Source organism: Postia placenta (genome assembly GCF_002117355.1).
Source record: "Postia placenta MAD-698-R-SB12 unplaced genomic scaffold POSPLAscaffold_1, whole genome shotgun sequence".
NCBI classification, from domain to species: Eukaryota; Fungi; Basidiomycota; class Agaricomycetes; order Polyporales; family Adustoporiaceae; genus Rhodonia; species Rhodonia placenta.
The window spans coordinates 2,549,336-2,563,777 of NW_020169832.1; the positions used below are offsets into that span (position 1 = coordinate 2,549,336).

Below are 14,442 nucleotides of genomic sequence, written 5' to 3' on the forward strand. Positions count from 1 at the left end.
GGTCCAAAATCGCCCAGATTTGTCCGGAATGGGATCATGGTTCCTCCCCAATATTCGGGGGTCCTCATGATCCGGACGTCATCCCACTAATTAGTATTCGGCTATAGCAAACATCGCTAGTGAGCTCTAGCCAGAATCTCTCATTCCCTTCGTGTACATTGTAGACTAACCATCATCTACAGTGTGAATGCTCCTACGCATACCCCGCCTTTGGAGGAGCTCATGTATACAACTCACATAGCCAGGAAGGTTCATCGCGTCCTACATCATGAAATCGCTGATAGCACACCTCCTGCTCAACTATGACATCAAGCCGAGTCTGTAGGGTCGGCTGCTGAATAGGACATTCCAGTGCCACACGGTCCCACACACCAGCTCATCGTAAAAGCCCGCCCTAGTTTCTTATGTCAATTACGCTCACACAATGTTAAAATTCAGGAACCGCGGCAGACAGGATGTTCAAGGGGGCGCAGTATTGCCCTGCATGAATATGAGTTCGTTGCAATCTCCGGACATTGACTCAATGTCAGTGTGATGAAGGCAGCCTCATGCTGAGGTGACCTTCGCGCGCAAATTTGGCACAGGAGATGTTGCTGCAGTATATATTAGAGCAAAGGTAAACGTAGTTTTACATTGTGCGTGCGTTCTCGATGTTTCTATTATCCAAAGTGAGGCAAATAAATACTGGGATCATAATAACGACATGGACAGCGTATCGATCAGTGTGCGGTATACATCTTCAGGTATCACATAGAGTGGGTGACATGCAACGAGCTTATGTGCGCAGGTAAGACTGCCATCGGCGGCGTCTACGCCTGATAGAGCTTGTGCTGTGACTACTTGTTGGGTCGGTCCATCAAATACAAGGCACGAAAGATTTCACTTCCGCATACAGCAGTTCTGCCAAGAAAAGACGGTCAGGGAACGCCTCGGAATTGCAGCACGAATACGAACCTTTCAGTTCGTCTTTGTTCAAGTCGAGATCTATCCGCCAACACGCGTCTGAGCTTCGGATCACTAAAAAGACATGATGCGCTTACAGTCAAACTCGAAGTACTCCGAGTCGAGCGAAGAAACCGCGGGCTCATCTTCCGGATCGTGCTGCAGTATCACGCCGATCAGTCAAATGTACGCCCTGCTCACAAATAATACGCGTACATATGCGGAGAGGTAGGGGTGCTCTAACGCCTGGTCGACAGTCAGGCGCTTCTTCGGATCGAAGGTCTGGCAGTGGAAACGGACGCGGAACGGGCGCGCATCATCAGCCAAGCGGTCACGGACACGCAAGCTGTTGACGTACGAGCGTCTTTGCGAGGAAGTCTAGTGCCTCCGGCGAGGCCTTGGGGAAGAGCGCGGTGAATGACCGCCGCTTCTTGATGGGCAGCGCGCGGATGTAGTCGCGCGACCGGCGCGACGTGATGCCGTAGAACTCCTCCAATGTTGGTGTCCCTGCCAACGAACGACGGTGTTAGTAAGATGAAATGATACTGACAGCGAAAGTGCCTACCGATGACGTCTAGGATCAGGTCGAGCTGGTGCCCGTAGTCACGGCCGGGGAAAAGTGGGCGCCCGTTGAGTAGCTCTGCCAAAATGCAGCCCACGGCCCAGATATCGATGGCCTGCGTGCATGTGCGGGAGGAGTGAAATGATACAGTGAGTCAGCTGATCGCGATCGCCATGGAACCTAGTGCACCTTGGTATACATTTTGAAGGACAGCATGATCTCCGGCGCACGGTACCACCGCGTTGCGACGTACTCCGTCATGAGGCCGACCTCCTTCCCACCGGGGTTCGTGGATCGTGTGCTCCGCGCAAGGCCAAAGTCGCATACTTTGAGATCGCAGTTCGCGTTGAGGAGCAGGTTGGCTGGCTTGAGATCGCGGTGCACGATGTCCGCCGAGTGCATCGTCTTTAGGGCACGCAGTGTCTGGTAGACGAAGTACTGATCGGGTGATGCAGTGTGAGCGAAGGGAGATACAGCTAGGCTGAACGCATCAAGCGTACCTGGCAATGGTCGTCTGTGAGTTGTTGCGTACGGATCACGCGGTGAAGGTCAGTCTGCATAAGCTCCTGGATGACTGCCTCATCGTCAGCACTGAACGGCACCTTCGCTGAGAGGTGAACATACAGTAGATCTCCTTGAACTCTTCTATCGAAGGAGGTTTGATGATGTCGAGAATGGAGATGATCTGAAGTCAGAGAACCGATCGTGACGTTAGGACGCCTTTGGCACAGAACGGTGACCATTACGCACATTCTCGTTGACGCATGACTCGGAGAAGAACTTGAGGAGCTTGAGCTCTCGTAGTGTGCGGAGACAAAAAAGGGTGTGTTCGAAAGGGAGGACCTTCTTGATAGCGACCTCTCTTCCAGAGGGCTTGTGCAGCGCAGCCGCGACGGTGCCGTACGCGCCTTCCCCGAGGCCGTGTAGAATGACATAGTGTTCGCCTGTGTGATGGGTTCGCTGTCAGTGCTCGTTCGCTTGTCGTGCGCAGTCGGTGGTCAGGCGCACAAGACGTGCGCGCACTCACCCACTTCAAACTTGGGAAGCGGCTTGGGGTTCTTGCGGGACATTGGGTGGGCGAAATTGGAGAAGTGAGCGGGCAAGCAAAGACTAGAAAAGCGTAATAGCGAAAGAAAGGATTATAACGGACGAAGATAGATGGATCTAGAGGGACTAGTCTGGGGTATATAAGGGATGCTGCTTCATTCGCAACTCGTCCATCAGCTGCTCTGATTTCCCTCTCATCATCATCCAACAGCCTCCCTGGTCACATCTCGTGACTCTATCGCCTTTTGATCGATCGTTCCCCATTGGCTCGTACACCTAATGTGTGATGCATGAAACCCGGTCTGTGACCGTGACCGTGCGACGAAACACGGCATCACCATGTCAATATGCAGTGCATGGCAGCGTCTCGACTTCTTGATAAAACTTTCGTCAAGGATCTGTCATGCTTTTACTCCGGTCTAGTCATTGCGGCAAGTTGTAGTCTTGAAATTCCTTCAAACGGAGCAGGTCGGATCTGTCTCATTACTCTCGCCATTCAAGCCATCACAGTGCAACAGTAGCCCACTTGACGCCCATCTCTTTTGAGGGAGTGCTGTTCACGTCTACCACTGTCTCAACAAGATAGGCCTGCTGCGAGCCTAAATATCGAAGCGGATCCTTGGCCGCACGCGGTGCCCATTGGCCGCCGAATACCGCAGCCTAAGAGTCCCGGTCTCATATGAGCTTTTTCTCCGAGAACGCCCTGCAGTATCATCATGTATGTTAAGAGGCAATGATCCCGCTCCCGCTCCTCCCCGCACAGCTGTGAGTCGTTCACTATACCTACCATATTTGGCATAGTCACCGATTGCTCCGCGGTCATTGGCTGTGCAGAGAGCATAGCACGATCGAGTCCCCGCATTTTGATTGTTTGAAAGCTGAGCCACGCATCGCACATTTCTTTCTGAGCGGCCAGTATCACGGTTACCGTTCACGAAGATCAATCTCGATCCCATACATGCTCAAATACCATCCTGCATATAGCGTGGCCTCCAATGAGGCCATCAATGTCCAAGGAATGGCTCGTACACCTTGAATTCGAACACTTCGAAATCTATTCCTACGTGGGCTCCTATTCTATTGATCTAAACTTAGCAACACTCGTTGCGGCCACTCATGGTGCGTCGGTGAGCTCCCCATGTCTGCCCCTGAGCCCGGCGTAGGTTAGCCAATCAAGTCTTTTGTTCATTGCGAGGCAGGCGCGAAAGTCTTTCTAATTGTCTCTTGGCAGCGGGTTGCCCAAACACGTCCCCGAGCTTGGTCCGCCCCTGATCTGCGTGCTGGTTGGGTGCGCGCACATCCCAAACAATACGACAGGTACGCTAAGCTAATTTCGACCCCACTGCCACCCGAAGCTCGAGGTATAAAATGTGTGCACACCCCTCGTATGGACCCATCGAACTTTGTCTCTCCCCTTTTCCCAGTCGCTGCCTGTTTTAACATATTCGCCGTATATTCATGTTGTTCTCTACGACGGCTTTGTTCCTGTGTCTGGCGCTGGCCAAGTCGGCCGATGCCCAGAGTACTATTCACGACATTGTCGTCGGCAGCGCCGCAGGGGCGCTGACTTACACCCCCAGCTTTATTGTAAGTGCCTGCCAGCGCGGCTTGAGGAAGCGTGGACTGAAGGCCGTTGCGTCAGTCTGCTTCCGTTGGGGACCAAGTTGTCTTCCACTTTCATCAGAAGAACCACACCGCCACACAGTCATCCTTCAGTGACCCGTGTCACAAGATCTCCGGCGGGTTTGACTCTGGATTGTGAGTTAAATTGCACGGCTACCAAGGTTTTGCCTCTCAACATGCGACGCAGTATGCCTGTCTCTGCCACCGATACAGACGACTTCCCCACGTTCAGTGTGACTGTCAATGATGTGGGTGTCCCTCTAATGATCCTGTGCTTTCGCATCTGACACCGTCGCCGCAGACAAAACCTATCTGGGTGTACTGCCGCCAGGCCGACAACACCCCCGAGAGTCACTGCGGCAACGGCATGGTATTCGCCGTGAACCCCGGCGCGAACGGGACCTCCACCTCCTTCCAGGACTACCTCAACAACGCGCTCGCCGAGGGCGCCCAGTTCAAGGCGTCCGCATCGGCAACCGCATCGTCCTCCGCAGCGTCTGGCTCGTGGACGACCGCTGCGTACGGCGGCGTGACGATCCCCGCTGCGCCGACGGAGAGCGTCGTCACTGAGACGATCACGGTGCAGGCGTCCTCGTGGACGACGACGTACTCGTCGTACCCCGGCTCGCCGGCCGCCACGCCTGTGTCGCTGGACGGGACCGTGCACACGGTCATCGTTGGCGGCTCGGACGGCCAGCTCACCTACACGCCGTCAAACATCACCGCAGCGCCGCGCGACGTAGTCGTCTTCCAGTTGTAAGTACAACATGCTAGCTCACGCATGAGGCGGCGCGGCTCATGACGCTCTTAGCCACCAGAAGAACCACACCGCAACCCAGTCCGCCTTCGCTGACCCGTGCCGTATCCTGACCGACGAGACGACTGGCGAAGTCATCGGCCTGGACTCAGGATTGTGCGTTTTGTTGCCGTGTTCGCTGACCTCTGGGGGCTAACGATGATCTATAGCATGCCCGTCGGCGCGAACGCGACCGAGTTCCCCACGTTCAACGTCACCGTCAACGATACTGCGCCATTGTGGTTCTACGTGCGTGTTCATTCCAGCATAGACGCATACACCCACTCACGATATACCATCAGTGCAAGCAACACCTCCCGACCGGTGCTAGCCACTGCGGCATGGGCATGGTCTTTGCCGTCAATGCCGTCGCCGATAGCCCGCGTAATTTCAGCGCGTTCCAGGAGCTTGCAATAGAACTTAACGGCACGAATGCTGTGTCTGCCTCGGGCTCGTCGTCTGCCCCCGGCTCGACGACCACGAAGTCCCCCGGCGGCGCTAGCGCGAGCTTCAGCATGAACTTCGTCCTTGTTTTCGGCTCGGCGGCAGCGTTTATCGGTGCACTTTTATAATTTTGAAATGTTCATGTTTCGGCGGGTATGTTACGTGTGATCACTTGTAATGACGCATGTGGCCCCACACGATCTTTTGAACTGAATCTTGATACACGCATCACTGTAGCTCACTGCCGTATTTGATGTTACATTGATACGTCAATTAGCACCAGCGCTTGATTTAGAGACTCTTGACAAACTTGTTGACCGTGACATCCAACTTGGCGACAGCCATGCTCACAAGCAAAAAGAAGCAGGATCATCGCATGCACAACGTAATCGATTGTAATACAGATAAACAAGGACAGTAGCAACATCATAGTAGATGATGATTTTGGTATGCAACTCGCGACACAGCTCATGCTACCTGACACAAGAAGTCCGCTCACTACGACTCGCCGCCCAACGACTCCCGCGCCTTCTTCTCCTTCTTTGGCCGCTTGCGCTCTCGTCGCGCCTCTTCGTCCTCGGCACCTTCGTCTTTCTCCGCAGACTCCTTTGCCTTTTTCTCCTTCTTCTGCCGCTTGCGCTCCGCGCGTGCGGCCTCATCTTCCCCTGTCGCACCGTCCTTCACGGCCATGGAGACGTCGGCATCGATATCGGGAACTTCGGATTTCCGCTTGCGCTTCTTCTCCTTCTCCTTCGAGGGGCTCGCCTCCGCAGGGGTCTCAGTAGTCGTTGCTGGAGGAGCAACAGATGCCGTTGACGGGCCCGCCGTAGGCTCCTAATGAGAAGCTTGGTCAGAATCCCGTACACGGAACCATGAACAGCCATCCAATTTACCTCGCGCGAGTAGTCAACGTAGTCTCGGCTCCATTCTGCGGGTGTGACGCCGTCAATCTTCTCACCGAACTTGCTCAACTTGCCATCCTTGACAAGTTTCTTTTTCTCCAGGGCCTTCGGCCCAAGACCCCACCGCCGTGGGTAGGTATCACGCTCCATAATGCACCGCTTGACCTTGGCTACCACGCCATGGTCGCAAGTTGCGAGCTCCACTGTCGACATTTGGGCGATTGCCAATGCGATTGCCTCACCTATTTAAAACTGAGCATCTATATCTATAAGTTATGAGGGATGATTAATACCTTTCGTCGTCATCAGCACAACCTCCTCGTTCAACGAGATGTCAGCCTCGTAACGGAGCAATCCAGGAATCATGAGCTTCGCGCCGTAGCAAACAGCGTTCACGGCGCTGTCCTTGACCACAATACGCTTGTACCCAACCAACAGCGACTCGAGCGGTCGGATAACACGACGCAAATAGGACTCTGTAGGTCGGCGTATTAAGTTATAGTGCACGTGTGAGTAGGTGTGAAGGCCTACCGTCTCGTGTGTTGTCGTACACCCACTGGGCGTCCAGGACATCGTGCATCGTTACCATGCTGTCGTTCTCGCTTAATGCACCACTTCGCACTCTGCGGAGCTCCTGCATGTGACCTCCAACGCCCAGAATGAGGCCTAGATGGACACAGAGGGTTCGGATGTATGTGCCTGCCTCGCAAGAGACCCAGAATACAGCAAGGTTGCGCTTCTCATCAAATTCGAGGAGTGTAGACTCATATATCGTTCGAATGCGAAGTTGACGCTTGACAGCAGAGATGAGGGGAGGTCGTTGGAAAAGGGCACCAGTAAGAGTCTGGATGGCTCGAGGGAGGGCCGCGGGGTTGGGCAGATTTGAGTGAAGACGGAGAACAGCAACATACTCCTTCCCTGCTCCTTGTTGAGACTTGACCAGTCTTGTCGCGCGGTCAATGCAGACAATCAAGCACCCAGTAACCTTGGGGTCCAGGGTACCACTGTGTCCGGTCTTTTCTACCCTCAGTATCCTTCGTAGCCATGCTACAACTTCATGCGATGACGGGTTGGACGGCTTGTCCAGGTTAATAACACCTGACCTGGGAAGGACGGTTCAGTTTTTGCAGTATATTGCAAAGCAGCGCTACTCACTTGATGTACGTGGTAATGTCCCGCTTTAAGGGGCTGCACCCAGACGGGATGGGGGTGAAATGAGCCGACCGCACGAGTAGCTTGTCGTAGTTTTTCAGGAGCAGAGGCCATTGCGAGGTGTCCAATTGCGGTGCTGAGCTTTCGGATTTGATGGAATAGTCGCCCTTCAGCTGAGCAGAAGCGACCTGCTCGCGAGTGAGAGTGTTGGCGGGAGCCATAGCGTCGAGGTGAGCAGAGCTGAGACGCTGCCTTGGGCTCAAATTCTAACCAGAATGCGTGAGAAAACCCGATCAGACACGCGGAATGCAAGCAAGGAAAATCCCTAGATCTCTATCCCTAATCCGGGTGGTGTACGGAGAATCCCGCTTCGTGAGAACACCAGAGGGGAACTGTACAGTTGCCCTCCACGTGATTCTTGTATCTTGTCCCAGATCGAAATTGTCGAAGTCGATACATTCATTCCTCAGGACTCATTCCAGCCGTCAAGATGGTTAGTCCCCAGTACCGCTTTGCTGAGTTATCTTCTCAGTAGGCTCATGCTGGGTTTCCTTTCTCTTTGTCTTCTTTCGTAGCCGAAGGTCGCCTCTGGAAAAACCGCTGCTGCTAAGCACAAGTTCGTCATTGACTACTCCCGCCCGGCTGGTGACGGTGTCTTTGACGGCGCGGCCTTCGAGAAATACTTGTACGACCGTATCAAGGTCGATGGCAAGACTGGTCAGCTTGGCGAGAACATCAAGATTGCTCGGGATGGTACGTACTATAGGCCTCGCCGAAGATTTGAGGCGCTGAAGTCTACTCCAGGCGATGTCAAGATTACCGTGTCATCGAGCGTCCCACTTTCCAAGCGTTACCTCAAGTACCTGACCAAAAAGTTCCTCAAGAAGAACACCCTCCGTGACTGGATCCGGGTCGTCGCAGCGTCGAAGGACTCGTATCAGCTCCGCTTCTACAATATCCAGTACGTTCGCAGATCTTGAGCGACCATGAGGCAGATGCTAACATGTGATTTTAGGAGCGCGGCTGATGAGGAGGAAGAGGAGTAGTGTCGCGGTGTCATAGTGTCGTTATCTTCATGCTTTCCGCTACAGGCGTTATCCTTATGCTATGTCATGACACGCACAATGTATACTGGTACCAATGGATGCGTTGTGCTCAGCTACAATCTCGGCTATGGCAGTCGCATACATCATCGAGCAGAGGGAGGACAAGTACATGATGTCAAATTCAACATTGCAAGTTCAAAGCAAATAATGATAGATATGTGGTCCACTACCTGTTTACCACAAGTGTGATGTTCTCTTGATACTCCCCTGGCTCGCGAGGTTTTACTTTCCCCAATACCATCATCGCGACATCGTCCCAGAGCGTCTGGGATTCGGTCAGAGGCTTTATGCGCATTTGGGTTGACAGCAGGTCTGCCAGGTGATTGCGAAGGATCTTGAGCGCAATTCCCGACCTGGGCTGCACACGGAACTTGATCTTGCGGTCAACGTACACGATGTCGGACATCAGCTGCAGGCCTCGATATATGACGTCTACATTCCCTCAAAAACTTCTTAGACGCACCTTAAATTCTGCTTCGCCGCAAAGTAGCAACATGGCGACGTCGTCTACTGGTCCTGTTTCCCATGCGTATAGTTTCTTCGAGTGCCTGAGCACGCCAGGAGGTGAATACTCGCTCGATATCATACCTATTTGAGACTCACATGAGGGTGAAATAGCTGAGGTAGTTTACCCCGAATTCTCTCGCTCTTTTGCCGAAGTTCACTGAAGACGGATGAAAGGACGCCACCTGGTTGTTGCTGACAGTCTTCATGTCTCCGGTTGTTGGATCTATTGATAAGAGCTTCGGGAAGAGTCCGGCTGCAAGGGCGGCGTTAAGCATGAAGGCGTTTCCCGTGTTGACTTCGAGCTCTGGAGGCACGGGAACGAAGCGCGTCCTACCGCGACCATAACGTGCTCTGCGACCTCGTCATTAGAGTGACGGGGAAATATTGCGCCAGACTGACCTGCTAAGCTCTCGCACAAAGCTATTGTCAACACGGATGAACGACGAATCAACGAGATAACTGTCGTTTATCTTAAGCTATGAGTGATGGCACAATAAAAAATGAACCTACCCCAGAAACTGTTGTCGCAATTCCTCGATCTGTTGGAGATTCTGTATGATATCGTATCAGTGGTGCTAACGTGATACGTCCATGTACGGCTGCATACCTGATAACTGAGGAAATTTGTCTTGCAGAACTTCCGGCCGATACCGTTCGCACACGCCTGGCGCCAGCTAGCGAAGGCATTGTGGATAGTAAGGAAATCAGAGTTTTCTAGTCCTTTATCAGTCGTCTGCATGCGACTTCGGTTTCATGTCGACGTACCGACTCTAAAGGACCCCTTCGCGCGATCAGCCTCCTGCTCGTGCCCTAATGGCGAGATAAATGGCGATTTCGCATTGAGAGTGGCAGCGATCGTCAAAGCTGGATCTAGACAGCGAAAGAGACTGGCGATGAGTAGGAATTTGCCGAGATGGACATCCGTTGGTAATTTGCTCAGGAGGCGGCCCATGGGTGTGATGTCTTCGGATGGTGTCAGAGCACGGACCTGCATACAGACCATTGTGAGCTACAATTACCCGAGTGAATGAACAGGAACGTACCTCAACTAGGGCAGACACAGCTCGCTGAATGTTGACGGCGAGAGGTGGGTCTAGTGCCTTCGACAGAACGTCCTCGATGGACGATCCTAGCTTCACCTTCATGATCTTGATGCGCAGGGCGAGATCACTCAAACTCAGTCGCATCATCTCAGGATCTGGATGGGCAGCCATCTAGTTATAGGGTGAGTAAGGATAATGTATGCCGACAGAGACATCATGCCTTTGTGTCATGGCGCAGCTTGGTGAACAGATGGAAGCACAGGCCGGATTGGACTCGCCCAGCACGACCGCGCCTCTGTGCAGCGTTACTCTTGGCCACGAACGTCTCGACCAGTCGACTGATCTGTCGTTTCTCGTCAAACCTACAGAATGATGCGAAGCTCAGTCATGTTCATCAGCTTATACCTATTATCGCACACGGACCTCATCTCCCTCTGTCGTCCCGTGTCGATGACGCAGGTGATGTCAGGGATCGTGATACCAGTTTCGGCGATGTTAGTTGCTGAAAGAAAATGACATTTGAAACTAGCGACCCCCATGAACGTCTGGATGACGAACCAATGACAATCTTACGGACACCTGGTGGAGGAATGTCGAAGACGGCTCCTTGATGCTCGCTGGAGATCATCGAATGCAGTGGATAAATCTTGAATGTCTCCTCTGAATTGAATTGAGGGTGCTCCATGAGGAGGTCGTTCAGTTTGCGGATTTCACCCATGCCTGGCATAAAGATCAGGACCGCCTGAGAATAATTGGCATACGCCAGGTCTTCGAAGCATATGTGTTCCAGTAAGCGGACGATCAGATCGTACGGTACCAGCCGCTCATCGAGCGTGTTGATAGTGGAGGCAGTGTTCGGAGAATAGCGCTTTTCCAACTTCACATTCTCTTGCTGGTCTCCTTCATCGTCGTCATCACCTGCCGCTACGTCTTCAGACCATTCAATCCGTCCCTTGCCGCGATTGAACTTGTCCTTTCCTACGGAGACGTCATGATGAGCGTCCGACTACCATTCTAAACAGTATGCTCACCGCGTCTGGCGTAAGGTGAGTTCTCTGTGACTTTCCACTTGGTGAGCTCGATGGCATCCTCAAGGAAGCGGACGTCTACAGGGAACGTTCGGCCGGGCACCTTCAGGATAGGGGTTCCGCCAAAGTAGTTGGAGATTTTCTCCGCATCCACTGTCGCTGACATGAGGACCACCCTATCAAACGTTAGTCAAATGATTTCGGGATCTGTTATAAGCCTTACTTCAAATCAGGACGCTCTTGAAGTAATGACTTGAGAACGATGAGGAGGAAATCCGACTCAATCGTTCGCTCGTGGACCTAGAAGCTGAGTTGAGTTTCAATGGCCCTGAGTTCACAGCAGCGGTCTAACCTCGTCGATTATGATATGCTTCAAGAATATTCAATAAACGTCTTCAGCAGCCAAAAGGGATATTCTTACCGTAATCTCGTCAAAAGCCGTTCCTTGACCACCCTGACCAGATCCGCCTTCTAGCATTCGCAGGGCGATACCGTTGGTCACATACGCTAATCGCGTGCGGCTATTAATGTTACTCTCCAGTCGTATCGAGTAACCAACGATGGAACTAGGCGTTCCGACTGCACCAGCAGGCTCGCCAAGCTCTCTCGAGACTCGCTGCGCGAGGGAGATGGCAGAAATTCGCCGCGGCTCCGTGCAGTATATCTTGCAATGCCTCCCCTTTGCCAGTTGATCCTCTAGAATAAATGCAGGCACCTGCGTAGATTTTCCGCTGCAGGGATATGCTGAGTGTGAGTATGAAAGTAGTAAATGCGACCTTACCATCCTGTTTCACCGCTAAGGACGAGTATCTGAGACATCTCCAATATTGACATAATCTCATTGCGATACTTGGCAATTGGGAGTTGTTCGCGATGTTGCTATTGCGCCTTGGTGAACACTTAGTTGTTGCATTGAGGCGAGCATAACTCACCAACATCTCTTGGTACGCTGAGCTTGAGGCACGCGCCTGGAACCCGGCGCTAATTTGTTCTGGCGAAAGGTCATCGCTATTACGGTACGCCGACTGAAATGCATTCCCGGCCTTGGCGTCAAGCGCCGATCCAGTGTTCTTGGACTGTATCAAGGGATATACTCAGTGAGGTCCTTTACCGACTCTTGGCTGAAGAGCACCTACCTTATTTGAAGCAGTAAGTTTTGGCTCCAATATCGCTCTCAGCTTTGCCCAAATAGCTCTATTTGTAGCTTCGTCTTGGTTAAGTCGTCCCTTTTCGAGTTCGTCCCACAGATCACGGTAGATAGCGGGTAACAGTCTGAACGAGGTCTGACTACTCGTTACGGAGGTACTGCCAAGCGCAAAGCCTTCAGAGCTGGGAAATGATAGGGCGTGCAACGCCACAGTAGAAATGTACTGCTCCGCCTGGAACTGATCATGGCAAGCGACATTGTCCATAGACCACGCACCCGCCTTACCGTCTTGCCAGCGTATTTCCAGAGCAGCCCTCTTCGCGCGACTGGTCCCAGAGATGTCCCTGTAAGTGACAATTGCAAATCGATCGACCTTATGAACCCGCTCGTGTAGCAAAGCTTTGGGCGTTCGACCAGACCAATGTTTGGGGAGAGCCATGTCGCGAACGCTGATCGTTGTCCCTTCATCCGTGACTTCTGTTGCGGGCATTTCTTCCAGCATGGCAAATAAACCATCCGAGGATCCATCTTCATCTTCGTCAAACACATCCTGCGTAGAAGACTTGTTCACAGATTCCACAGGTAGGGGCTTCTGAGGCACACAGGGCTTGGGCGGTTCAGATGTCGGTGCAGCAGCAGACTTGTCGGTAGCGCCGCGTAACCGGGACTGTAGCAATTGAGCATGCGACTTCTGACGTTCTATGCGAAATTGCGCTTCAGCCTCTGTAGCATCAAACAAGTAATCTTGTCTAATGTCTTCGAGACGGCGCTTGAGGCTCTGTAAAAAGGCCGCATCACGCTGTTCATCCATTTGTCGGTGGGTGGTGAATTCCGAGATCTGCATCTTGACGCGAACGTATTCTATATTTGGATCATCGACAGGCGAATGACTTCCTGAACTGGAGACGGTAGAGGCAACCCTGTCGCTCGAGGAGGATGGTGTCTCGATCCCTGAGGCAGGGTAGCTGGGGACGCCTGGCTCCGCGACCTTCATGAAGGCCGAAGGCACAAAGGCCGGGGCATTTGCGTCTAGGCGGCCAATTTTTCGTGCATCCTTCTTGGTCGGGGTCCCCAATGGAGTTGTTGACACATTTGAAAGGGAAAACTGGGAGAGACTTGGCGTCCGAGGTGTCTGTGCAGTGTCACTGGGAGGTGTCCGAGTGCCGTCCACGTCTGCGTCAAGTGCAGATGTTTGAGATTTAGTTTAAGCTATACACACAAGCGCTGGGAGCATACCTTGATGCATCCCTAGTTCGTCAAGACTGCAATGTAGATGGAGCTGAGGAAAGTGTTCAGTGTTTGCATAGCCTCGAAGAGATAATTCGACGCACCCAGTCAGCGGCCTCTTCCAGGTCAACTCCATTGATGGCACGGATGCACTCTTCCACCCTGTCCTCTTGAAATCCTAGGCGTCTCAGGACTCCGTACGTGATGGCCAGACGCGCGAGTGCTTTCTCTTCGGTTCCATTTACAGTTGTTTTGACTAGAACACTGTTTAGATCTGACGGTATGAGATTGAAGAACGAATCGTTTACCATCGCTACTAGATTCACTGTCTAGGGCTAGGCTAAGTATCCGATCAACAAAGGTCGAGTCCAGATCTAAGCGGGCTTGAGAACAGGAAAGGCGCCGTTCCTGGTCGATTGCCTACAAACCGTTAATGCTCGGGTTCACTCACATCGATAGCACAATACCGAAATACCTTGATAGTTCTCACAACCTCTCTCTCCGTCTTGTCCTGGTACTTATCGATCATGGATTGCGAGGCCTGTTCCTCAGGCGTGCCTGCATTGTCGGTGGACGCATCGGTTTTGTCGACCTGCGACGGTGTGCCTTCATCCTTTGCTGGAGGGGAATCTTCTGTGGTAGCGGTAGTGGGTTCCTCCGCGCGTTCTTCTTCACTTGGCTGAACGACCTTCTTCGGGATAGAGGTTGTCGCAAAGCCCCTAACCACCGGCTTGAGCTGTGTTTTCTTTTTCTTTGCCATGGTTTGTGAGGATCTGCGGGAACGCCCCTTGCCTTAGGTGTCTTGCGACCCCAACAAATCGGGCGATTCTGTATGTAGCAGCGACTGTCCTGAGTGGTCTTCGGAGCGAGCAACGGTGAAGCAACTAAGGATTATATGCAGTCGACAGTTGGAGTT

The 14,442-nt window shown here is 52.7% G+C and overlaps 4 protein-coding genes across 4 annotated transcripts; 1 reads left to right on the forward strand and 3 right to left on the reverse strand.

Annotated features, from left to right (window-relative positions):
* Positions 1-856: 856 nt before the first annotated feature.
* POSPLADRAFT_1051819 (hypothetical protein) lies at positions 857-2,574 on the reverse strand (the record flags this gene model as incomplete). The annotated part of the gene is made up of 11 exons (XM_024480211.1): positions 857-900; positions 955-984; positions 1,041-1,101; positions 1,159-1,224; positions 1,301-1,449; positions 1,508-1,619; positions 1,694-1,942; positions 2,005-2,078; positions 2,129-2,189; positions 2,255-2,448; positions 2,532-2,574. The coding sequence occupies 11 exons, from the start codon at positions 2,572-2,574 to the stop codon at positions 857-859; spliced, it is 1,083 nt and encodes a 360-aa protein (XP_024344484.1).
* Positions 2,575-3,976: 1,402 nt separating this feature from the next.
* Positions 3,977-5,685, forward strand: POSPLADRAFT_1068589 (hypothetical protein). Its single transcript, XM_024482307.1, has 7 exons — positions 3,977-4,138; positions 4,194-4,309; positions 4,362-4,422; positions 4,476-4,930; positions 4,986-5,087; positions 5,141-5,219; positions 5,273-5,685. Exons 1-7 carry the CDS (start codon positions 4,010-4,012, stop codon positions 5,540-5,542), a joined length of 1,212 nt encoding a protein of 403 aa, XP_024344485.1. The 5' UTR covers positions 3,977-4,009; the 3' UTR covers positions 5,543-5,685.
* Positions 5,686-5,777: 92 nt separating this feature from the next.
* On the reverse strand, positions 5,778-7,689 carry POSPLADRAFT_1176591 (hypothetical protein; the record flags this gene model as incomplete). The annotated part of the gene is made up of 5 exons (XM_024488432.1): positions 5,778-6,248; positions 6,308-6,558; positions 6,610-6,792; positions 6,848-7,419; positions 7,472-7,689. 5 exons carry the CDS (start codon positions 7,687-7,689, stop codon positions 5,913-5,915), a joined length of 1,560 nt encoding a protein of 519 aa, XP_024344486.1. The 3' UTR covers positions 5,778-5,912.
* A 273-nt stretch (positions 7,690-7,962) lies between these two features.
* POSPLADRAFT_1068591 (hypothetical protein) lies at positions 7,963-14,286 on the reverse strand (the record flags this gene model as incomplete). The annotated part of the gene is made up of 23 exons (XM_024482308.1): positions 7,963-8,190; positions 8,332-8,443; positions 8,745-8,983; positions 9,038-9,122; positions 9,178-9,432; positions 9,481-9,540; positions 9,592-9,632; positions 9,689-9,801; positions 9,847-10,069; positions 10,125-10,295; positions 10,345-10,486; positions 10,548-10,626; positions 10,683-11,102; positions 11,156-11,328; positions 11,376-11,452; positions 11,574-11,883; positions 11,934-12,031; positions 12,085-12,228; positions 12,289-13,472; positions 13,536-13,578; positions 13,631-13,782; positions 13,835-13,946; positions 13,978-14,286. 23 exons carry the CDS (start codon positions 14,284-14,286, stop codon positions 7,963-7,965), a joined length of 4,770 nt encoding a protein of 1,589 aa, XP_024344487.1.
* Between the last annotated feature and the right edge of the window lie 156 nt (positions 14,287-14,442).

Excerpts from the sequence above, each read along its gene's own strand:
- POSPLADRAFT_1068589 (XM_024482307.1), top strand. The coding sequence starts at position 4,010 with ATGTTGTTCTCTACGACGGCTTTGTTCCTGTGTCTGGCGCTGGCCAAG. Across the intron at positions 4,139-4,193 it reads CTTACACCCCCAGCTTTATT|TCTGCTTCCGTTGGGGACCA; the intron begins GTAAGTGCCTGC and ends CCGTTGCGTCAG. Across the intron at positions 4,310-4,361 it reads GGCGGGTTTGACTCTGGATT|TATGCCTGTCTCTGCCACCG; the intron begins GTGAGTTAAATT and ends CATGCGACGCAG.